This window comes from Anabrus simplex, chromosome X (assembly GCF_040414725.1).
Source record: "Anabrus simplex isolate iqAnaSimp1 chromosome X, ASM4041472v1, whole genome shotgun sequence".
In the NCBI taxonomy this organism is placed as follows: domain Eukaryota; kingdom Metazoa; phylum Arthropoda; class Insecta; order Orthoptera; family Tettigoniidae; genus Anabrus; species Anabrus simplex.
In genome coordinates, this window is record NC_090279.1 from 222,882,865 (window position 1) to 222,907,952 (window position 25,088).

At 38.8% G+C, this 25,088-nt stretch overlaps 1 protein-coding gene across 1 annotated transcript in view; it reads left to right on the forward strand.

Annotated features, from left to right (window-relative positions):
• Nucleotides 1–25,088, forward strand: part of LOC136886492 (SANT and BTB domain regulator of class switch recombination) — a 299,987-nt gene that overhangs the window by 182,261 nt on the left and 92,638 nt on the right. Inside the window, exon 9 of the mRNA XM_067159307.2 lies at nucleotides 9,363–9,497. Coding sequence (XP_067015408.1) covers nucleotides 9,363–9,497 — 135 coding nt within the window. The remainder of the gene's footprint in view (nucleotides 1–9,362; nucleotides 9,498–25,088) is intronic.

Sequence of the window (25,088 nt, forward strand, 5' to 3'; positions counted from 1 at the left end):
TCAGCGCTACCCTTTCCCGGTCTGTACACACCAAAGACACCAAGTTGCCTATTATCTTTAGAGATGAGCCTTACACTTAGAATTTCATGTTTGTCATCTTTAACTTTTTCGTTGCTTACAAGTTCTTCGTCTACAGGACTAAATTCTGGCAACTCGGTGTCTCCGAAAACCGTAAAAGTAGTTAGTGAGAGGTAAAGCCAATAACGTTATTAAAATCTCGTTAGGATGTTTTTGCAGAGAACAAGGAAAGTTAATGTGTTTAGCGAGAACGTACTATTTCATACAAGTATAAAAAAGGAAACTCGTATCCTCATCCTGAGGTGGTGCAGCGCTTTTTAGGCACACCCCCAATGGAGGTGAGTTGCATATGCCATTTCAACCACTTACCAGCCCTCCTGTCTGTCTTAAATATCTGGCAGTACCGGGAATCGAACCCGGGCCCCCGAGGGCAGCAGCTAATAACACTTACTGTTACGCTATAGAAACTATCCAAAAGTTGTAAATACCTTATGTTTTCTTCTTGATAGGCGTGCATTTTGCGTTGTGAATGTATGATACAGTTAAAGATTTATGGTGCCTACCGTTTCTAAAGATGGGATGAAAGTACTAAAAGGTGTGAAAAAGCCATGAAACAAATAGGAAAACCTCTTCCACTGGGCATTATTAAATAAAAACAGTGTATTGAAAGGTGTGTAAAACACCAGACAACAAAGATAAAAGTCATTTGCACCGAGACTCATAAAACTATCAGCACATTATTGCAAATTTCACATTCTTTCTTAAACAGTTATCAGTTGAAGCCTATATTTTGGACCCGTGGGTTATTAAACATTTTTTTGGTCACACTTCGTCCATGAATTATTTGGAGGTTAAACTTGTCAGTGTGCCAGAGAATGACTTTGAGCATCAACTTTTATCGACTTCAGCCGAAACTCTACGGCAGAGTTTCAACATTTCCCCAACCGTTGAAAAATGCGGATGCCCATCCACTTCTGGGATTTTAATTTCATCTTCATGAGTCGGCGATTTCCTATTTTTGTATCTAAACCACAAGACAAATATGCAGTACGCTAGTGAACTTCAAACGATTGTGTTCTTAACCTGTACGTAGGCTATCTCGCGACAAATATTCTCTACCCATAACTGTATCACTCAACACAGAATAAATTTCTAACTTCTGAATGGAAGGCGAAATACAAGCACAAACAGGCTAACTGAGGTATTCAGCATTAACAATGAAAACCGGAAAGCATAACTGAACTTTCACTTAGGCCCCTTTAACAAACACTACAGTCGCTACTGATCTGCATATAGGGCAGTCGCCTAGGTGGCAGATTCCCTATCTGTTGTTTTCCTAGCCTTTCATTAAATGATTACAAAGAAATTGGAAATTTATTGAACATCTCCCTTAGTAAGTTATTCCAATACCTAACTCCCCTTCCTATAAACAAATATTTTCCCCAGTTTGTCTTCTTGAATTCCAACTTTTATCTTCATATTGTGATCTTTCCTACTTACCACTCAAACTTATTCGTTTACTAATGTCATTCCACGCAATCCAAGGTTCTTAAACACTACTAAAGGTTGGGCCCAACGTGAGCCGAGCTGCTATTGGTTAATGAAATGACGTCACAGTAGGAGCAAAGCAGCCGAGCCCAGAGCTCGCAAATCAGTAGGAATCTCATAATATCAGCAAACATTACAGTTTCTCAGAACTAATTGCAGAGCAGACATAAAGATTACTGCTGTTATAAGATTGAAAAAGAGTACAGCATTGTAACTTTTCATTATTTCCATTACGAATAAGGCGAAAATGAACCATGACGGCACACTGACCAACGCTTGAAATTTATTAACATTTCCAAGTTCCTCTATTTAGTTTGAGGAAGGTTGCATGCTTTCAAATCTGTAAACATAAATATTTAGATATGAAATCTTTGTCATATTAAATCTTTACAGCAGAAATTCTGTGATGGAACTACCGTATGTTAACATACGATATACTGACTCACTTCCGCAGGTAGGCCTATAGAGTTTAAAGCTTAACGCATATTATAACAGCAGCAGAAGTAGGTTCATATTCGAAACCATGCATAGATAGTTCTGGAAAACCTACAACCTGTTTTCCAGTCTTTGACCGGGTCAGGGATGTAATGAATGAACTATATATAGGCTATTATTACAATGGGGTCGCCACTCCCAAAGTGATTTATTAATGACTGATAAATGCTATGAAATGATAATGGAGAGTGTTGCTGGAATGAAAGATGACAGGGAAAACCGGAGTACCCGGAGAAAAACCTGTCCCTCCTCCACTTTGACCAGCACAAATCTCACATGGAGTGATCGGGATTTGAACCACAGTATCCAGTGGTGAGAAGCCGACGCGCTGCCGTCTGAGCCACGGAGGCTCCGCATAGATAGTCTACTTTTTAAAAATTAAACAATAAGAAAGAACAGGAAAAACACTTCATTAGAACACAGTCCTACCTGTGAGATTAGATGTCATGAAGTGGTTGCTTTTGAAGATGAAATCCACTGTCGTGCCTTTTGCCGATGAGCTGCTATGGATTTTTCAGTTCTTGTCCGAATGTTCATTCGTCGTATGCGCATAAATATTCTCAACGTCCGTGAGTGTCCCTGAAAATTTACTCGTATTCCTTTATTTGGTTTACCATTCTAACGATGGAACGAGTAGACCTCCCCGAGATAACATTTCTATACATCCCACAGGGGCTGTACCAGAAGAAATGGAAAGCATTTCACCAGTGGGACTTCGCATTGAACTGTCATATTTTCTTTCACGGTCGGCGATGTAGCCGGCGAGGTACCGAAATCCCTCTGCTGAACTATCAGGTGTCGCTGTAGATTGCGGTGGTGTTTTTTTTTTCTTCGTCGCACCGACACAGATAGGTCTTATGGCGAGGATGGGACAGGAAAGGCCTAGGAAAGGGAAGGAGGCGTCCATGGCCTTAAATAAGTACAGACCCAGCATTCAATCAATCAATCAATACTGATCTGCATTTAGGGCAGTCGCCCAGGTGGCAGATTCCCTATCTGTTGCTTTCCTAGCCTTTTCCGAAATGATTTCAAAGAAATTGGAAATTTATTGAACATCTCCCTTGGTAAGTTATTCCAATCCCTAACTCCCCTTCCTATAAATGAATATTTGCCCCAGTTTGTCCTCTTGAATTCCAACTTTATCTTCATATTGTGATCTTTCCTACTTTTATAGACGCCATTCAAACCTATTCGTCTACTAATGTCATTCCACGCCATCTCTCCGCTGACAGCTCGAAACATACCACTTAGTCGAGCAGCTCTTCTTCTTTCTCTCAATTCTTCCCAACCCATTTGCGTGGTGTGGAAATGGGAAACCACGGAAAACCATCTTCAGGGCTGCCGACAATGGGGTTCGAACCCACTATCTCCCGAATACTGGATACTGGCCGCACTTAAGCGACTGCAGCTATCGAGCTCGGTCGGTGAATCATTAACGGCACAGTTTTCTATCGCAATGATACTGAACTATGAACACATAAATTTCACTCCAGCTACTATTACACTGCTCATCCAACTAACAAAAAGAAAATAAGTGCACCTCACTGCACAAAACACGGCAACTTAACAGAGATCTCACAGAAACGAACTACTGTACAACACACACACTACGCAAAATACAGTAGGCCACTAGATGAACCAACAGCAATATACGGAAAGAAATTACGTAGAGTTATTACGTGGAAATCCTTTCTTTACAAGACAGACATATATAAGCAACGAAATGAGATACACGTGTGGTTGTATGCTACACAGTCACGGTGCTCCTGTGATGACGTCACGAGCAGGACGAGGGAAAACTAACATCTACTGCGCAACCAATCTGGGCCACCCGTGCACGCCATCTATCTCTCCACTCACAGCTCGGAACATACCACTTAATACAAAAGTATGTTACAAGTGTTATTTTTAAATTAAGAATTAAATCTTATCATAAAAAGTTACAAGGGACATGTTTTGCCCATAATAAGGGCATCATCAGCCTCAAACTCAAACCTGTATGGTGAATAATCAGGATCCTAATTGTTCTAACATATCGTAAAAAGAGGATATCAGTGTAGGTGTTTGTCTAACATAAAATTATTAGAATGCCCTTGGTTAAAATCATACGTAGGTGGATCAAAAGGTTAGTTGCACTAACGCGCCACAGCAGCGTGCTGTGTGTTGCAAACGTGGGCACAGCGGAGTAAGGGACAGACACTGCCCACACGTCTGTTAGGCAGGTCGCTGTGGTGTCTCGTCTAGTATTGTGTGGAAAGCGGCCAAATGCAATGGCGCGTCAACTGGGCGTTCACTCCAAATATGAGGTGCATGCGACAATACGATTCCTGTGGGCCAAAAGGAAGAATTGCACGAACATTCATCGTGAAATTAGTGCTGTGTATGGGGAGCGGGCCATTTCCCGGCAAGGTATCGTAAAGTGGTGTCAGCAATTCGAAACCGGACGCACGGATATCACGGACAACCATCGCGAAGGCAGGCCCACAACGTCCAGGACCCGGGCATAGGTCAACAGTGTGAATGTGATCATTAGACAGAACTGGCGCATTAAACTGAGAGAAATCGCGACGCAGCTGAACATGTCGTATGGCAGTGTGTTCGCCATTGTTCACGAGGACCTTGGATATCGTAAGCTGTGTCAAAGATGGGTCCCACGTCTTCTCACCAATGACTACAAGGGACAATGTTTCCAATCCTGCCTGGCATTTTTGCAACGTTATGCCGCAGACAGCAACAGGTTTCTGCGGCGAATCGTCACAGGCAACGAAACGTAGGTCCACCACTTCGGCCCCGAAACAAAGTGAACATCAGTGGAACGGGTGCACCCCTCATCACCACAACGAAAGAAGGCCAAGGTTCAACCGTCATCTGGTAAGGTTATGGTGACAGTGTTCATTGACATGGAGGGTTTGCTGCACATGGGATTCATGCCAAAAGACACGACGATCAATGCGGCGTCGTATTGTTAAATGTTGCACCGGGGGAAATTGAGCGGCAGTGTAATTTTGTTGCACGATAACGCAACACCTCACAAGGCCCGCCAAATGAGAGAACTGCTGCAGCGTTTCAAGTGGGAGGTCTGGCAACATATACCCTACAGTCCCGACCTAGCCCCATGTGACTTTCATCTGTTCGGTAAGCTCAAAACGAGCTCGGTGATTGACGTTTTAGCAGACCGATGAGGAGGTGAAGGCCGTTGTCTCCGAGTGGTTGCAGAACGCTGGAGGAAGTTTCTGTGCATCCGGCATCGACAAGTTGGTTGTGCGTGCGCAGAAATGTTTGAAGTCTCTTGGAAATTATGTGGAAAAGTGACATTACAGTGTATGTCGATATAGTCATGTTGCTGTTGTATAGGTGATGTAATAAATGGCTATAACTGGGAAGTGTAACTTATTTTCTGATCTGCCCTCGTAGTATCAAGCTGCATGTCACAAGTTCACAAGATTACACTTTCCAGAGCACTAAGTCAATGCACGCAAAACCTGTTGAGGGTAGAGAAATAAACAGCTCAATCTTTATAATGAAATAGAAATGTATTTCCTTGAATACTCCTATTGGAGGATAAGAAAAAGTAAAGCTGATAGACTGTTAAAGATGTTAATTTTGTATGTTAAGATAAGACAACGGTCTTCTTAAGTAGACGTTCAGCTGTCTGTAGTCTTATTTAACTGGCTTGAAGGAGACTTATCTTATCCTCCAATAGGAGTATTCAAGGAAACACATTTCTATTTCATTATAAAGACAGCTGTTTATTGTTGTACCCTCAACAGGTTTTGGGCGCATTGACTCAGTGCTCCGGAAAGTGTAATCTTGTGAACTTGTGACATGCAGCTTGATACTACGATTTTAACCAAGGACATTCTAATCAGTTTATGTTAGACAAACACCTACATTGATATCTTCATTTTACGATTTGTAAGAACAATCAGGATCCTGATTATTCACCTTACAGGTTTGAGTTTGAGGCTGATGATGCCCTTAATATGGGCAAAACATGTCCCTTGTAACTTTTTATTTATTTATTATTTATTTATTTATTTATTGATGTCTTTATTTGTGGCGAAGTTAGGGTTCTTGGCCCTCTCTTACACTTAACCACATTATGCGGCTTAATACTGAATACAAACTTAATATTCAAACTTAACACACTGTATATAATATAATAATAATATAACTTAATATAGACTAAAACTAAAAGATTACATCCTAAGTCTAAAATTAGAAAATTAAATTCAATAACTACTCTAGGTGGAATTCATGTAAGATAATATGATAATAGGATAATAATAATAATAGTAATAATATGATAATATAATATGATAAGATTTAATTCTTAATTTACTAGATCTCTTTGTATTGAATAGGTGGATATTAAAAATAACACTTGTAACATACATTGTATTTACATACATTTCAATACGGACTTAACATGAGAATTATAACGTGTAACATACCACTCAATACCAATATAAATGGTCCGTTATTGGACATTCCCTATGGGAATCAACATCTATAACATACCACTCAGTCGAGCAGCTCATCTCCTTTCTCCCAACTCTTCCCAGCCCAAACTTTGCAACATTTTTGTAACACCACTCTTTTGGTGGAAATCACCCAGAACAAATCGAGCTTGCTTTGCTTTGGATTTTTCAGTTCTTGAGTCAAGTAATCCTGGTGAAGTCCCATACACTGGAACCATACTCTAGTTGGGGTCTTATCAGAGAACTATATGCCCTCTCCTTTACATCCTTACTACAACCCCTAAATACACTCATAACCATGCGCAGAGACCTGTACCTTTTATTTACAATCCCATTTATGTGATTACCCCAATGAAGATCTCCCCTTATATTAACACCTAGGTACTTACAGTGATCCCTATAAGGAACTTTCACACCATCAGCACTGTAATTAAAACTGACAGGACTTCTCCTATTTGTGAAACTCATAGCCTTACTTTTAACCCTGTGTATCATCATACCATTGCCTACTGTCCATCTCACAACATTATCAAGGTCATTTTTCAGTTGTTAATCTTGTAACTTATTTATTACTCTGTACAGAATAACATCATCTGTGAAAAGCCTTATCTCTGATTCCACTTCTTTATTCATATCATTTATATGTATATATAAGAAAATATAAAGGTCCAATAATACTGTCGTGAGGAATTCCCCTCTTAATTATTACAGGCTCAGATAAAGCTTCGCCTACTCTAATTCTCTGAGTTCTGTTTTCTAGAAATATAGCAACCCACTCAGTCACTCTTTTGTCTAGTCCAATTGCACTAATTTTTGCCAGTAGTCTTCCATGATCTACCCTATCAAATGCTTTGGATAGGTCAATCGCGATACAGTCCATTTGACCTCCTGAATCCAAGATATCTGCTATATCTTGCTGGAATCCTACAAGTTGGGCTTCAGTGGAATAACCTTTCCTAAAACCAAATTGCCTTCTATCGAACCAGTTATTAATTTTGCAAACATGTCTTAATATAATCACAAAGAATGCTTTTCCAAAGCTTGCATGCAATGCATGTCAAACTGACAGCTGCGTCTGTAACCCTTTCCTCCATACTCAGGGGCTACTCTAGCAACTCTATTCATTTGGTGTAGGTCCTTCATGCAAACAATAATCAGGTATGTACTTCAGATATGGTACTACATTCCAAACCATTGTCTTTAGTATATCCCCAGAAATCTTTTCAATTCCAGCTGCTTTTCTAGTTTTCAACTTTTGTATCTTACTGTAAATGTCATTGTTATCATAGGTAAATTTAAATACTTCTACTTTAGTATTACTCACCTCCCCTATCTGGACATTATCCTTGTAACCAACAATCTTTACATAGTGCTGACTGAATACTTCTGCCTTTTGAAGATCCTCGCATACACACTCCCCTTGTTCATTAATTATTCCTGGAATGTCCTTCTTAGAACCTGTTTCTGCCTTAAAGTACCTATACATACCCTTCAATTTTTCACTAATTTTTGTATGACCCCCAATTATGCTTGGTATCATGTTATCCTTAGCTGACTTCTTTGCTAGATTCAATTTCCTAGTAAGTTCCTTCAATTTCTCTTTACTTTCACAGCCACTTCTAACTCTATTTCTTTGCAAATAGGTTTAAACTTTTTTTTCACATTCCTCAACAATTGCTTTAATCCCATCCCAGCGTTTGTTTACATTTTTATTTACTGTCTTCCACCGATCGTAGTACTTTTAAAAATCTCCCTCATTCCTGCTTTATCAACCATATGGTACTGCCTAATAGTCCTACTTTTAAATCATTCCATTCTATCGCATTTATTTTTAACTACGACAACAACAACAACAACAAGCATCATCTCATTATCATAACCATTAAACTTTCCTGAGGCTAACAGCTTGCTTTCCGAAGTTAATGTTCAGAAATTCAAGTCCATTTCCCGTTTTTACGCAACTTTCCGTGAGGTCTCTAGTGTGCATTGGGTATTACGTTCCTTTCACAAGGGATTGAGAAGGAACATTGTCGGTGCTAGGAAAAATGTGATCATACAAAGCGGTAATAGTAAAAACATTGTGACGCTATGAGTGATGTATTTCTATATACTGTAGATTGAATGTGACGTGAACCGGGACTTTGAATTTACAAGATGCTATGCGGAACACATTAACGAGGTTTCACTATATTTTCTCACTTCTTATTAAATTTGGGAAAGGCTGTTCCCATGTAAATTTATAGCAAAGGGGTTATTATTCTACCAGCTTGAAATATATTTTCATGATTCGTATGAGAATAAGTTTGGCGACGCTGTTTGAACAAGAAAAATGAAACGTTTGCCACAGAAGCCACTGGAGTGCAGTTTTTCACAATGTAATTGAACATGCGCTTCCACGTTGTCTCGGAATTTAAAAAGTACCTAACGGGTAAACCGCAGTATGAAAATATGCAGAAATGCAAGTTTTGAACAAACTGATCGTTGTTGCATACCAATTTTAATGTGCGCAAGGATCTTACCCTACTTCTACAAAAAAATGTATATACCGACAATCTGGTATAGCGAGTAAAATTTTCTACGTTATGAATTCTCACTATAACAGACTTGTACTGTAGTTGGTAGACTTCATAATCATCTGGTGTTTTGATATTTTTCCAATAGAGTTTATACTCATCTTGCTTTTATCATATCTTCGTCTGCTGGTACGTTCAACAAACTCTAATAAAATTGCAAATTCTAAATGGTGGGGTGAGGAGCGCAACCTTTTCTTTTGTGCCCTTCTTTGTCATTCTTGTTACATGAAAACTTCTTATGTTCCAGTGGACACGGACTTGGGAGTAGAGTTGTCGAGTCGTGAGTTGCTGTGGTGGGAGGGACTAGAGATTGCTCCTCCTCTTCCTCGGCAAGGTCTCCTCTCCAAGATGTGGGAGGGCCAGCTCAGGAGAGACTGTAGCAGTAAGTACAAGTCCATCATGGTGTGATTAACAGTTATTTTAAACTATAGTTTATATATGATTTCTCTAGATCACTTTTCTTAATTGATACAGTAAAACCTCATTAAGACGTTTCTGCAAGAGACAACAAAAATGAACATGTACTATTGAATATGCAAATAAAAACTATCCAAGAGGGATATGGAAACACAAGATATGATTTTTTTCTACATGAAGGCAATTTACGTCATGTATCCGCGGGCACAGTGAAAACTGCATCTACCATTTCTCAAGATGAGAGGAAAGTATTGTGAAAAACACAAGAGAACAAATATGAAAACCTTTTCTGCTGGGGCTTATAAAATAACAAGTGCACTGAACAGTGTGAAAAACACAACAAATATGAAAACATATGCACGAGCGCCAATAAAATTATTGCAGATCACACTCTTTCTAAAAACAAATGTTAGTAGAAGCCTTTTATTTTTGAAGCAGTGGATTATAAAACATTATATTCTGATCACACTCTTAGGCAAGGAATTGGAAGTTATACTCGGCCACGTGTGACTGCAACAGAATAACTTTGGTCGCCATTTTGAAAAACTTTGACAGGGTCGCATCGATAGAGTCAAAACTCGAAAGTGCGAGTTCAGCATTCGCGACCTCTGCACACTTAAAGATGCGGGTGCCAGTCCACTTTCTGAAAGATTTTAATGTTCTCTTCATTAGAAAGGAATTTTCCTTTTTCCGTATCCATACCTAGACTATCACCTCGCTAGTCAATTTCACACTATTATGTTCGTAATCCAGATACAGGCTACCGTACCATATTTCTACCTACTGAATGGAATGTGGCACTGTGTTATTCAGCAATCTTGCTGCTAACCGGCAAGCAAAACTGAACATTCCTGACGCTCCCCAAACATGCAACTTATCCTGTGAAGTTCACGAATTTTTCCATATTCACGCAACTGTGGCAATGGCTCTTACCTGAGTTGGAAATCACGTTTGTTTCACAAGGGATGACAAATAACATTCTCAGGGCTAAGAAAAATGTGATCATACTAAGTGGTATTAGCGAAAATTCGTGACGTGATAAGTGAGATATTTTAATAGAATGAGAATCGGGACTTACGATGTGCTAAGCGGGAAAACGTGTCAATGAGGAACGAACTAACGAGGTTTCACTGTAATTATTATGCTCTGTCAAGGAGCTCTTACTTCTGAATTTGTTACTTGAAACCTGAGCAGTGATCTGCTCTATGAACAAGAAGAGTTTTTAACTTTTCTTCTGTACTCATTTTCATTACAGACAAACTATTAATAATTTTTATGCTCGACAATGCTGAAATATAAATGTTATATGCCAGAAAACTGAATTTTAATGAGGCTCATTATACAGTGGAACCTTGATCATCCGTTCCCGGAACCTACATTTTCCCGGATCGTGCGTTCAAATTATGTGGTCCCGTGAGCATGGTAATTAAATCACGTTGTAAAAATCCCACATTATCCGTTCCTCGAAGAAACGGTTTCCCGGATCAAGCGTTTTTCAATAAACTGTCTCTCAAGAAAGGACAATTATGGCATACTTATGGACCTTGGTGTTAACGCCGCATCATTGCGATAATTAGAGCAAGTAGGGCCTACTGTACTGGAAAAGCGATCGGCAGTGAACATGCATAAGGGACCATCTTAGCATTGAATTCGGGTGGTATTGTGTAGAGAATCTCAGAAATTATAAAGCGGAGAGTGGCCACAATAATTGTAAGGAGATACAGAGCATTTCGACAGATCTACTTGAAGACGGAACGAGTTTCGTCAAATGTTCGCACTTATAAAACGTCCACATTATGTCCAGGGTTAGATGTTTATATTTTTACTTTTTTCGGTTGTATTGCCAAACAGGTTTTCGGCACTTTCCACAGGGCACTGTGTATTAACTGGACTTTCAGGCAGGAATCTAAACTGCTCCTTCTTAACACAAATCTTGCACAAATCTAGTATTTTAATATTATCGTATACGATTATGTTACCAATATAAATGGTCCGTTATTGGACATTATAAATTTTCCAGCTAACTCATTCCTGGTTGCCAGCGTTTCGCCCCCATGTGCTAGGTTGGGCTCGTCAGTTGGTACCTAGCACACCTACCAAGACGCATGGCTAGTGCATACCGTGGAGGCCACTGCGTAGGCTACTTGAAGCCACCGGCAGTGCCAATGCACTATGAGAGACTTTGTCTCACTACCAAAAATTGATGCCTGCTTGGCCATCAGATGATATAGATGATTCCCATAGGGAATCTGAAATTGTTTTGTCCTGAATGAGTAAATTTATAATACCAATATAAATGGACCAACTGACGAGCCCAACCTAGCACACGGGGGCGAAACGCTGGCAACCAGGAATGAGTTAGCTGGAAAATTTATAATGTCCAATAACGGACCATTTATATTGGTATTATAAATTTACTCATTCGGGACAAAACAATTTCAGATTCCTATGGGAATCATCTATATCATACGATTATGTTATCGAGACCAGAACAGATGTTGCACCTTACATACAACAAGCCATGGGAGGTCTTGGGATTGCCTGTTACTGTTGTGGTCCTAATATAAGACTGGGAATTTTACGTTTTCGAGTTAAAAGTAAAACACCGCAGTTGTTTTATTTGCGCACGTTACATGTACAAAATAAATGGTTTGTATAATTTCCAACTCATACTGACATGTGCAGCGAGCACGCTTTCCAGTTGAGCCCAAGGTCATGAATAGCCGTAATTTCTCAAGTTTTGATGAATTTTTTTTTTTCCTCTTTCCAGTTTGATGGGATTAGTACGGGCAGAATTTAATATAATGCATTTGAGAACTTCTGAAACCTTCGAAACCATTCTAGAGTTCAACATAACCTTTAAAAGTCGATGTAGGCCTAATTTATGCGGTACAAGATTTCCAGAAACTGAATACGAACCAGAGACCAAATTACAATGGAAGATTAAGAAATGAAGAGATTTCGCCATTATGCTGGGTGCTTTTGTACCTAATGTGCTTTATTTTATTAGATGAGAGAATTAAAAACTACTTGTTATCGATTGTTGTTCGGCTTGGTCTTTTTAGATTTTTCGAAGAGTTTGGCTAATCAAAGTTGCTGAACTGAAAGAAGTTTTCACAGGAAACTGACGAAGTTTGCCCTGTAAAACTGAGTATAAAGTATCGAGATTTTGAACTCGCGTACCGGTAATTAATGTTTGATGCCGGTTTCGCGGTCTAACTTGAATACCTCTCATCCGGACGGCCCGGGTTTGATTCCTGGCCAGGTCAGGCATTTTTACCTGGATATAAGGGCTGGTTTCCAGGTCCACTAAGCCTGCATGATTACCTTTATTTGAGGAGCTATCTAATGGTGCGATGACCACCTCGGTCTAGAGAGCCACGAATAACGGCCGAGAGGATTCGTCACACTGACCATGCGTCACCTCGTAATCTGCAGGCCTTCGAGCTGAGCAGCGGTCGCTTGGCAGGCAAAGGCTCATTGGGGCTGTAGTTTGGTTTGGTTTAGGAGTGTTGTAAGATTATTATTATACATATTTCATTTTTATGATGTTTAGCCAAATTGCTGATTGCTTTCATTCATTCCCGGATTTTCCGTTTTCCCGTGTTTTACGTTTTATTTTAATGGTCCCTCCAAAAACAGAGAATCGAGGTTCCACTGTAGTTCAAATTTCATTATGATATAGGTTCTCCAACAATCAGAGTTCAGATTTTCATTATGATACAACTGTTTGACCAATTAGGTAAGGATAGCATTGCACCTGCGCTCAAGGCAAAATCAAATATGTCGGACATACATATTAACATCAATGCACCTACTTCCAATATTCCACAACCACACGGCAAATTCACTTCACCAACTGTACAATAAACAATTTGTATTTGAAATAAAGCTAGGTTGAAGCTTTGAAAACATATGACATTGCTAAGGTCTCTGATCCACTCATGGAAAATCAGTAACCCAGCACATGCGCTCTGCGCTCTTTTACAAGATATTAGAATCATTCCGCTCTGTTCAATAAACTCAACTGTCAAGCGACATCTCGACAAAAATGTATGAATATTTAAAAAATAGACTTATAATTATCGTCGAGCATAAACAGTTGTATGCAACTCTTCTATAATGGTAATTAAGACACTCGTATGAAAATTATAATTGTAGGATATAAATTTCATGTTGATTGGTCCATATTGAACTTCGATTACATTAATATTTAAATAAGTTTTGACACTTCCACCTTTTCGATACAACATTTTATGCAATGCGAGTTACATTACAAGTTATTTTAAAATGGTACTACTACCGAGCTCGATAGCTGCAGTCACTTAAGTGCGGCCAGTATCCAGTATACGGGAAATGGTAGGCTCGAACTGCACTGTCAGCAGCCCTGAAAATGGTTTTTTCGTCGTTTCCCATTTTCACACCAGGCAAATGCTGGGGCTGCATCTTAATTAAGGCCATGGCCGCTTCCTTCCCACTCCTAGCCCTTTCCTGTCCCATCGTCGTCATAAGATCTATCTGTGTCGGTGCGACGTAAAGCAAGTAGCAAAAAATAAAATAAAATAAATAAAAGTACTAGTTTTGACCTCGTTCATCATCAGCCAACAACTCAAATTAAACAAAACATCAAATAGACCAAAAACAATGTACAAGTACTGTACAATAATGTTAGATAAAACATGTGAGAATTAAAAGTTGAGCAGATTTTGGTTACTATAGTGTAACCTTGTAAAATTAAAACTGAAAATGAGAAATGGTCACAATAATATTAACTTGACAAAAACTTTTAACCTGTGCATATAATATATTAAACATTAAAATGAGGCTCAAAGTAGCTGTTAAAAAAATAATAATAATAATTTAAAAAAAAAACGTTTCTAGTGAAATGTTCTTGATCGAGAAGGATCTTGAAGCTTGTGTTGCATTTATAATAAAGATCTAATGACCAAATGACATAGTACGGTAAATGTCTTATAAGATTCTGTTGTGCACATTATGTAAATAAAGTTCAATACATTATGATGTCATTGAAATAGGTTACATAGAGATTCTTCATGCAGTAGGCGAGTGTTGCACTTGAAGGTCAGATTAGTTCAAAGGCCTAGGTGGTAAAGACTCGCAGTTCAGTATGGAATGAGTTTGACCTGATGAATAATAAAAGTCAAAATTAGTGCGAGGACTTCTTAGAAACAAGGGCTGGAAAAATAGCATAAGTAATATATGTGACTCACGTTGCGCAGTGGTGTGAAGAGTGTGGCTAGCAAGACATGACAGAGTAGGTGTGAATGAGGAGTTTTTGTTTTTGGTCTACTTGATGTTTTGTATAATTTGAGTTATTGGCTGATGACCTTGAACGAGGTTGAAACTAGTACCATTTTAAAGTAACTTGTAATGTAACTCACATTGCATAAAATGTTGTATTGAAAAGGTGGAACTGTCAAAACTTATTTAGAGAGAGAGATTTATTAAAGAAATAAATCATCCGTCCTCCAATGAGGGTGACCATTTGGATCCGAAATACATTTTCAATTTCAATGGTTTAAAAATATCAAAAGATGAACATTTAAACGTTAATGCTGTTATCTTCTTTTTTTCCACGGTTAGTGGGGGAGGAATGTAACTCACGTTCTCAGGTATAGGTGGAAATGAATGATTTGCAGCGAGTCCCTCAGTATCTGTATTACTATTTTTTCTAACTCGCAGAATGGAACTTTCAAATTTTGTAGGAAGTTCGATGTCTGACTAGGGAGGGTGCCTCTTGCTCCGAAAAGCAGGCCTGTGACAATCCACCGATCAATAGGTATTTTATACTTAGATGAAAGGTAAGGCAAGCACGGAACATAAATAGCTTGCTTTTCTAGGTCCACATCCCGAGCCTGATTAAGGTCTCTTTCAAAGCGAATGGTGGGATCTAAGACCATCGCTTTCATGTCCTCTCTGTTGATGGCTACGATGTCCGCCCTCCGATTAGAGTCATCAGTAGAGATGCAGTGAACCTCCTCGTGCACCTCCCATCCACGCTGTCTCAAGCCTCGAGCAATCGACGTTCTTACACGATGGTGGCGATGGTTGCGCATTAGTTCAGTACTCCGGCAGAATCCCAACACATGTCCAAGGGTTTCTGTCTCGTTGCAGCCATTTTGGCGGCAACGGGTTGTGTTGAATGACCTACCGGGAACCGACCTGACTGCGGTGAGGTTGCATGTCATCTTCACTGCGTTTATGTATTCAGAAGAGGACAGAGGTGATTTACGAGTCATCCAGGAGTTTGCTTTCGGGCAGTCTGAATATAACACTACTCCTTTTCCTTTATGTGGTAGCTGGCACCACGACTGAAAGGATCGATTTCTCATAATTTCACGTAGTTTTCTTCCGTCAGTCTTTGAAGGAAGACTTTCTTTTTTTATGTCAAGTCTGTGGAGTGCCATATCTTGTTCTTCAGGTAACTTCCTTACGTATGGTAGATGTACGTCCTGAACATGGAGTAAGCGATTACATATATTGTAATGCTGTATATTGGCTTCCCATTCTGCGCAAATTAATCCCATCCCTCTGACCTTCCTTGCACTATACAGCATCGAATTTGGAGTATCATCTGGCAGCATCATTATTTCTTTTACGGAACTTCTTATAATTTTGTCCAGATCTTTAAGAAAAGTGTTTGATAGTTGTGTCAGAGGGGCACATTGTAGAAGATAGATCAAACCCGGCCAAACAAACTCGTTAATAATCTTGATCTTTTGCTCTGGTTTTAGAAGCTTTGTTTTTACCAGATTATTTAAGTCAGAAGTTATTGTGCTTATTAGTTTGTTTGTCAAGAGAAATTTCACTGTTGAAGTCAATTCCTAAATACTTGATTCGTTCATTGTGTGTTTTTATAGATGGGATTGTTGATCCCTCAAGTGTAGTGACGTTTCCTTCAGTTAATTTTCCTTTCTTCAGGATTATAGATTTGCTTTTATGAGGATGGATATGTAAACCAATTTCTGCAAAGCTGCTTTCAGCTAAATTTAACACGGTAGTAGCATCATTTTCAGTTTTGCTGAGTATGACTAGGTCATCTGCGAAAGCAAATGAGGATAACGGCGGTAGATCATCAGATAAAGTATAGCCATAACGTTGGCATATGTCATGGTCGGTGAGATTTTGTATTACAGTATTGATTGCTAAATTGAACAGCAGTGGTGAGATAGGGGACCCTTGAGCTACGCCACAGTTAATTTCGATGGGTTTTGATTTCTTATTATCAGCTTCTACTTGAATTGTGTTCTTTGTAAGAAATGCTTCAATTAATCTACATAAGTTAGGAGGAATTTCTGATTGTCGAAGAGATCGTTTGATATGTTCATGTCCGATAGAGTCAAATGCTTTTGTGACATCTAAAAAAATGATGCAACAATCCTTTTTGTTGCGTTTCGCATCTTGGAGGCAACCATTCACGAGGGAAGCGTTGACATGAGTTCCAGGTAATGGCACGAAGCCACGCTGGTGAGGACTTAGTGTGACATATGAACGCAGTCTCATATCTAGTACTCGTTCAGTTATTCTCCTAATCACCGAATATATGGTTATAGGTCTCCATTCTTTAATATCATTTATGTCTCCACCCTTATGTATTAAAATTGTTCTGGCCATTTTGAGTTTTGTAGGTACGTAGGAAAAATGAAGCATCGTGTTGATGAGTAACGTCAGAAATTTTGTAGCCTTGAGATGCCTTAATACACGAACTGTAATATGATCTGGGCCTGGTGAGGTGTCAACTTTAATGTTGTATAATGCTTTATGGACATCATCTGCTGAAATATTAATATCAGCAGGTAAGTCATTGCTTTTTTCCATAATAAAAAGAGGAGAATTGTTATTTTCGGTACCAAAAGTCTTTTCAAAATGATCCGAAATCGTAGTTATTGGGATTTTACAAGAATGGGCCTTATTAGTTTTGTTCAAAATTTTGCGAGCAATTTTCCGCCTCTGATTATAGAAATGATATTGGGCTACCTCGTAGGCATAACGCTCTCTGTTTTTCTCTCGTTGCCTTTTAGACCTCCGCTGTGGGTTACTAGAGGTTTTATGGTCATATTTACGATTATTTTGTAATTTTCTACTTTTGTAAAATCTAACAGCAGGATGTTGAGGGCCAGGTAATTCATTTACCTGATCAGCAAAGAACTGCATAACCTCAGAAGTAAAAGATTCCAGCTGATTAGCATCACCGTTTTGCATAATGTTTGAAATCCTATCCTCCCAATTTTTCATAGGATTAATATTTTCATTTTCATGATCAGCGACCACTGGGGTGTCTTCTGTCAACAGTAAGCTTTCCTCAACATTCATGTTACCGGTATTAGCATATTGTGTTGAGAGTTTATTTCTCCTTTTCTCAGGGTGAGCTTTTCCTATGTGAATATTTACTCCTAACGTAGACTTACAACATTTATTACAGATAGGACATGGAATTTCGTCACCAGACTGTGAATCAACGTTGGGCATTTTAATTCATTATATTTATTTGAACGTGGCAAGAGATGAATATTATTTTGTTTTTCATAGAGTTATTAAGGTAGATATAGGAGCTGTAAGTATTCTTAGCGCTGGATCAATGATAATTTTGAGAATATAAGATAGATTGGACGTGCTAATATTGAAAAGAAAAACATTGTAAATATAATGTATACGAGGTACGTAGAATATACAAACGGGTAGATATACCCACTCCATATGATGATGTCAGATGTAACTAATGCGAATTCCGCCAGATGGTAGTGCGTTATAACTTCCAAGATTTGGTAACGTTTAAGTTAGTCTGCCTCGAGAAGAAAAATGTGTAATCAATGCCAAGCAATAAAATAAAGATGGCTGTTGACCTTGGCACTAATTTAACTTCACAATTAAATGAAGAATCTCTTAACAGGAAGATCGCACAAGACAGACAACACTACTACTTACGTAGAACATATTCTTGCACCCTAATTTTGATTAAATGGCATTACGGAAGTCATAATTTTCGTGATCAGCATTATTAAACACCACGTATGATATCAAGTAAGATCGTTGTTCATGGCCTTCTCTATTCGTTCTCAAAGTTCAATATGGACCAATCGACATGAAATTTATATCCTACAACAATGCAGCCTACCAATCAAAATGTAAAGCCTACCTATACTTAGGCTTAAGAATCAAGATAATCAGATTAGGCAAGGACATTGAGTTCATTAAGCAATGTATTTCTCATAACTTAACCCCCAATTTCCTCAAAGGTAACGTTAAGAAACATTGTTTTTCATCTCAAACCCTTAAAACTCCAAACAGGACTAATAAAATTTGGTTTAAAAAATGAGATCAGATTTTTATACAAGAAAAAACCTTTTTATATAATAGGATATATGAGACTCACCTTGCAGCAGCTAATTTACTACCAGGTGTTCAATGGTTTCTTTTTCAAACCCAAGTAAATAATACATTATTCACCGTGCTGTTGATGAAACAAGTAATCTTAGAGCAGAAATTGGGCACACTAAAGTATTCAACACCTCGCATTAGCCATATCAATGAAACCGGAATAACCTTGAATGAGACTGTGGAATTCCACCCACCAGTTATAAAACTTATCTAAGGTAACTTCGAATGACGACGAAAACTCAATCTTAGCCAAAAACTCGATCTTAGCCAAAGGACCCAAACATAACTGGCCCAATCTCAGCACACTTACTTAACATAGCCACTACCATGACATTAGAATCGGAACTGGTCATCAGCAAAGTGCCAGTAGATAAACAAGATGAGTTAAGAATCTATATAAAAAGGAAACTCAACAATATTTTTACTCCTAATGATAAGATCATCCCCTTCAACCATAATAATAACAAAGACTCGATTGCCGAACAAAAACACGTTTATGCTCTTAAAAAGATCAGTGACAACGATCATCATCATCATCATCATCAAGTTTCCACTCCAGTTTCCCGGCTGTGGTTTACGAGCACTCTCCATTTTAGTCTATTTATATACCAATGCCCCTTCAAGATTTCATCCCAGTTGATTCCTTTGGATGTGATATCTTCCTTCACTTGGTCCAGCCATCTCCTCCTAGGTCTTCTAACAGGTCTCTTTCCAGTAATCTCAGGATGCAACCATTGTTTTGCAACTTCTTTCTGTCATACCTTTGACCTGACCAAACCATTGCAAACGTCCCCTAGTTATGGTCTCCTTCAGGGACTGATTTATACCAGCTTGTTCTCTAATTTTCTCATTTCTTACTTTGTCTTTTCTAGTCTTTTGAAGCATGCTTCTTAGAAACTTCATTTCTGAAGCCTGCTGTCATCCTTTTTGGTGGTTGTACATGTTTCCAATATAGGAATAATAGGAACAAAGTATGTTCGAAACAGAGTTTGTTTTGATCTTAGTGGCACTTGTTTATTCCAGAGCAGATATCGAACTTGCTGATAGAATTGACTGGATTTCTGAATACGGTTATTTAATTCAAGCTGTATTCTGTTGTCACTTGATATTATGCATCCAAGGTACTGATACTGGTTTACACCCTCCATCATTATATTATCTTTACTTCCCTGTCTATTAACAGACATTGCAGCAGTTTTTATTGCACTTTCTTTCACTCCATATTTTTTCAGATGATCATTCCAGACGTTCAGCTTTTCTTGGACTTCCATCTCGCTATTTCCCCAGATAACTATATAATCTGTAAAAGCAAATGTTTTAAGATCCATGTTGGTGTTCTGCTTCACTTCTTTTATGATTTTATCCGTGATGGTGATGAATAGTAATGGTGAAAGGGCACTCCTCTAGGTGTCTGGAACCAATCTGATTATCCATTTCCTACTTGAACACAGCTGTAGTACTGTAGTCGTCATAAAGCATTTTTATTCTCTGAATGAGAATACATTCTTCTTTTTAAGACACTCCCATATAGTTGTTCTAGGGACACTATCGAATGCTTTTTCGATGTCTAGAAACACAAATGTCAAGTTACGGTCTTTCTCCCAGTGCTTTTCTAATATCATTTTCAGTGTGAATATGAGGTCTATGGTTGATCTATCTTTCCTAAATCCATATTGTTCTTCTTGCAGTTGGGGTTCAATAATTTTCCTTAATCTCTTCTCAAGAATCTTCTCATAACAGTAAGGTAATCCCTCTTCAGTTTCTGCACTTTTTTCGACTTCCTTTCTTGAACAGGGGAACTATAGCTCCCTTTCTCCAGTCATCTGGTATTATTTTATCCTTCCATATTTCCCTTATCACCCTGTATAGCCATTGAATTCCTTGTGGGCCAGCAGCTTTAATCATGTCTACACTTATTTCATCAAAGCCAGTAGCTCGTTCATTGTGCATACTTTTAAGGGCTGATTCTACTTCACTCCAAGTTGGTGGCGTTTCTTCAGATATATTATCTCTGCAGCTTGACTGAATCTGTGCATTAGAACTGGAGTCCTTCTTCATTCCAGTGTATAAATTCTCATGATGCTCCCATCTGGTTTCTGTAAAGCTGTTATTTGCTCATAATTACTCCTGGTATTGTTTTTCTTCTGCTACTATTCCTTTCACTCTCAGTCGACAGTCTTTGTATGTCTGTTGTAATTCACTCATTTTTAATTCATCTGTTTTCATCTCCTTCGTGAATTTCTTTATCTCAAGCCTTTCTTGCTTCATTTTTCTTCTGAAGTGCACTCTTTACTTCATCATGCCACCAGGCTGTTTTTCTTTCCTTTACTTTACCACTAGTTTTGCCACATATTTCTACAGCAGTTCCAACAAGGCATTCTGTGAATTTGTTCCACTCTGTATTTCCTCCTTGTGCTCTTTCTGTAGGTATTTTGGAGGCCACCTTTTTTCTACTCTTTTCTGTTCCTTGGTGTGTGGATTTTTACATTTTTGATGATTTGCAAGAAGCAGTCTGCGGTCACTATTTAAGCTCTCACTTGGTACAACCTTCAATTCACAAATAGTTTGACCAGCTTTTCCATCAGATATTATGTAATCTATTAACCCTTTCGCACTCGAGAGGTTATGGCAAGAAAGCTCACAGCGCCGATACATCGGCCCTGTCCTATTTAGGGATTACGTGGCTGTTAAATCATAACTGTTGATCACGACGGTACCTTAAAGCGTTGAATTTGCGTTTTACTCTACAGATATATCCACCAGCCCAACAAAATATTTTTATTTTCGACAAATGAAATCTGTTGACCATGAATGTTTATGTTGTGGTTATTGGAAGTTGTTATTGCGTGGATCTGTTTTGGTTGGCTTATGAATACAGCGATTTGATTTTGCTATGAGTTTAGTTTGGAGTTTATTTAGTTTCTTTGGTATATCGTGTGCTCGCTGTACTTCGCAAACTATAATTTTACTCCTTTTCATAACTCTGTTGTTGCACGTGCTAGCATCATCTTTTTATTGTAATGGCTAGGCCAAATGAGGCCAATATCCTTGAATTTTCAGATGATTTAGACAGTAATAATGACCTTCTTTTGCCGAAAGTGATTCCCATTATGTGGGAAATGGCACAGTCCCAGCTGCTCACCGTGCATCAGACCGCGAGGTATTGACATCAATGACCGTTACATGTACGGTGAATATCTTTGTGCCATGCTTCATGAGCGAATTGCAGCAAACACATCATATTGACATCAAATTATTCAGAATTAAATGTTCTTTCTTTCACGTCTAAGAGTAAAGAAGGAAGACACAGTATTTTCTGATTTTTCTGTAATTGAAAACCATAATTTATTTTTTAAATTTATTTTCAAAATTTAATACTTTTTTTTTTTTTTTTTTTTTTTTTTTTGGCTTTACCAATGACAATACGTCCTAGGTATATTCATTTCTGAAATGCTCTTAGTTTAGTGTATTAGTGTGATTTATTTTATTTTAATGCGTGTTAAACTGTTTACATGTTGATTTTTTGTAATTTGGTTGGAAAATCGCAGAAATTAATTTGAGGGTCTTCGAGCAAACCCCTGCATATAGGCTGAGTGCCAAAGGGTTAAGAATTTGGATTGTCCATCCCAACTATACCTTGTTATTTTGTGAGATAATTGTAGCAGGTAGGGACCATCTTCGGGGGCAGCCCTGCCCAGGGAGTGGGCCCCTGCCTGTGCGAGTCCCAGAGCACACTGGCCCGTGTGTGTAACATCTGGTAAGGGTCCTAGCTCATGGTTACGAGTGAAGACCTCAACGGAATCTTCAGCGGAGGAAAAGGATTTCGGAACGGTGGAGATTGCGGACAAGTCAGGGTTACGGGTAAAGTCCATAACGGCACCTTTGGCAGAGAAGGCAGATGTAGCAACCCATCCTCTCTGGGGTTAATTAGAATGCTGCTGCCTTGTAGAAGTGGCAGGGGACTGCCAAAGGCTAAAGGAGAAACTTCTCTGCAGTGTTAGGCTTAGCAAGCCAGCTGAAGAGTAATTTGGATTGCTTTCAAAACTAAAACGAGCCTCGGAAAGGAAAATAACGATCTTATTTTCACAAAAGCAGACAAGGGCAACACAACTATCGTAATGGACAAAAACGAGTACATCAGTAAAACAAAGACATTTTTCACAGGTAGTTCATTTACCATCGTTAAAAAGGACCCCACTCAGAAAATTCAATGACTGCTCAGACATTAAAGAATACTTCTTACCTATTTACAGATCGAGAAAAAACAAAATTAATAAACATGAACCCAAGTCTTCCCACCGCAAAAGCACTCCCCAAGATTCACGAGACCAGCGTCCCCATTCGCCCAGTCATCAATTATAGACTTAGCCCTTTATGATGTGACCGTGAGGCCACAAATGAGAGAACAGGTGTTGGTGCGGCTTGTGTCTGCTTGTCGGCGAGATGGGGTGCGCGCGACCTTGGCAGGGGCGAGAACGAGTTTTTTTGTGTAGAGAGCGGCCGACTGGCTAACGGAATAAAAATAAAAAAATGAAGGTTGGTGACTGGAAGAAGGAGGCCAGCGCGTGTCACCGGTACTTGCGAGGAATGATATGAATGAAATATTTGTAATATCTTTGGTGGCGACGTGCATAATTACGGAAGGCTCAAGGACTAAAATAAAATAAACTGGATAAAAGAATAGCACATTTGGAGGATATAAATTAAAAACTGAAATTTTGGAATAATTTGCACGACCTTGTGGCTAAGATGGTGATGAAGTTGTAGATTCGTACAGTAGAAGAATTTAGCCCCTCAATTGACTTTACTTCCGTGTATGTGCACCAGACATGACATTTAAGTCATGTGATACGAATACTCGCTCTCACACACCCTCTGGCGTGTCTTGGACTATCACCTTCAGTCGCTCAGCGTGGAACGTCGCTTCACTCCTGTGCTCTACACGTCTGAAAATTGGATATAATTTAGAACAGTGCTGTGATCAGACGTCGAATGTGCAGACATTAATCCCTTAAAGTACGTGTCATTTCCAGAATACTGTTACGTGTGTGCTTGGAGCCTACTCTAAAACATTTTGTGTAAGTTTCAGCTTTCTTACGAGTGGACGCGGAAGACGTGGACGTGAATAAATTCCAGAAGAGGACGGAATCTCACTTCATGGATTACCAGTGCTTCACCATGAGGTTCTAAACCTTTGACCATCGTTGGCGGCGCCGGGATGCAGATTCTTTCTTCCTGGCATGGCTGATTGAGAACCCAGACTTCCAGACATGAAGATTCATCTATAAGTTAAGTCGATTACGTCTCATTTATATCTGTTCTATGTAGTTTTGTTCTATTCTTTCTTTTCTTCGTAAGCTATTTTGACACTTTTTTATGGCAGTTTATTTGCTCGAATACGTCATAAAACTGACACATGTGATTATTTAATGACCATGTGGCCATGAATTTGACAGTGAAGGTTCTGACAGAGTTATCCATGTGTTATCGACACCATCTTTGCTTATTGAGTAAATTTCGTCACGAATATGAATTAGTTTATGTTTGATGGATTTAATGGCAGGATATTTCGTCCGTATTTTCTATATTTTCCTTGTATTTGAACTTCTACTTGTACCTCGTGTCTGAGACAACGTGTCATCGGGATATTGAGTCCGAATTCTATGTGCGAATTTAATGTGAACATGTGCATTGGAAGCATGTGATAATTAATTGAATGTAATTAATCATCGAGACACTTTTAAGTGGATATTATGTATTTGTAGGACGATGGTAGGTCCTGATATTTCACGGCTACATATTTGAGATTAAGATGCGACAAGTTAAAGTCGTCATTGTGGTATATTGTACGTATAGAGTATATGGAATAATTGGCATGAATCTTCGCAATACTGAGCTTTTCACGTGTTTATGGATTATTCGCGATAAATGCAGTGTAGCCTAATATTAGTGTCTTCAGATGAAAAAAAATGAAGGTCCATGTTTATCGATGTACTTTTAATTCGTGGGAATATCCCAAATTTTCTCAAGTAATCCAGTAATTTCAATCTCAAGGTACAGATGAATGTTCGAGAAGGCCTTAGGTCTAAAGAACAAGTCTTCGACGAAATATCTGAATAATGTCTGATTCATGATTATACCAGCTCATTCGTTGATG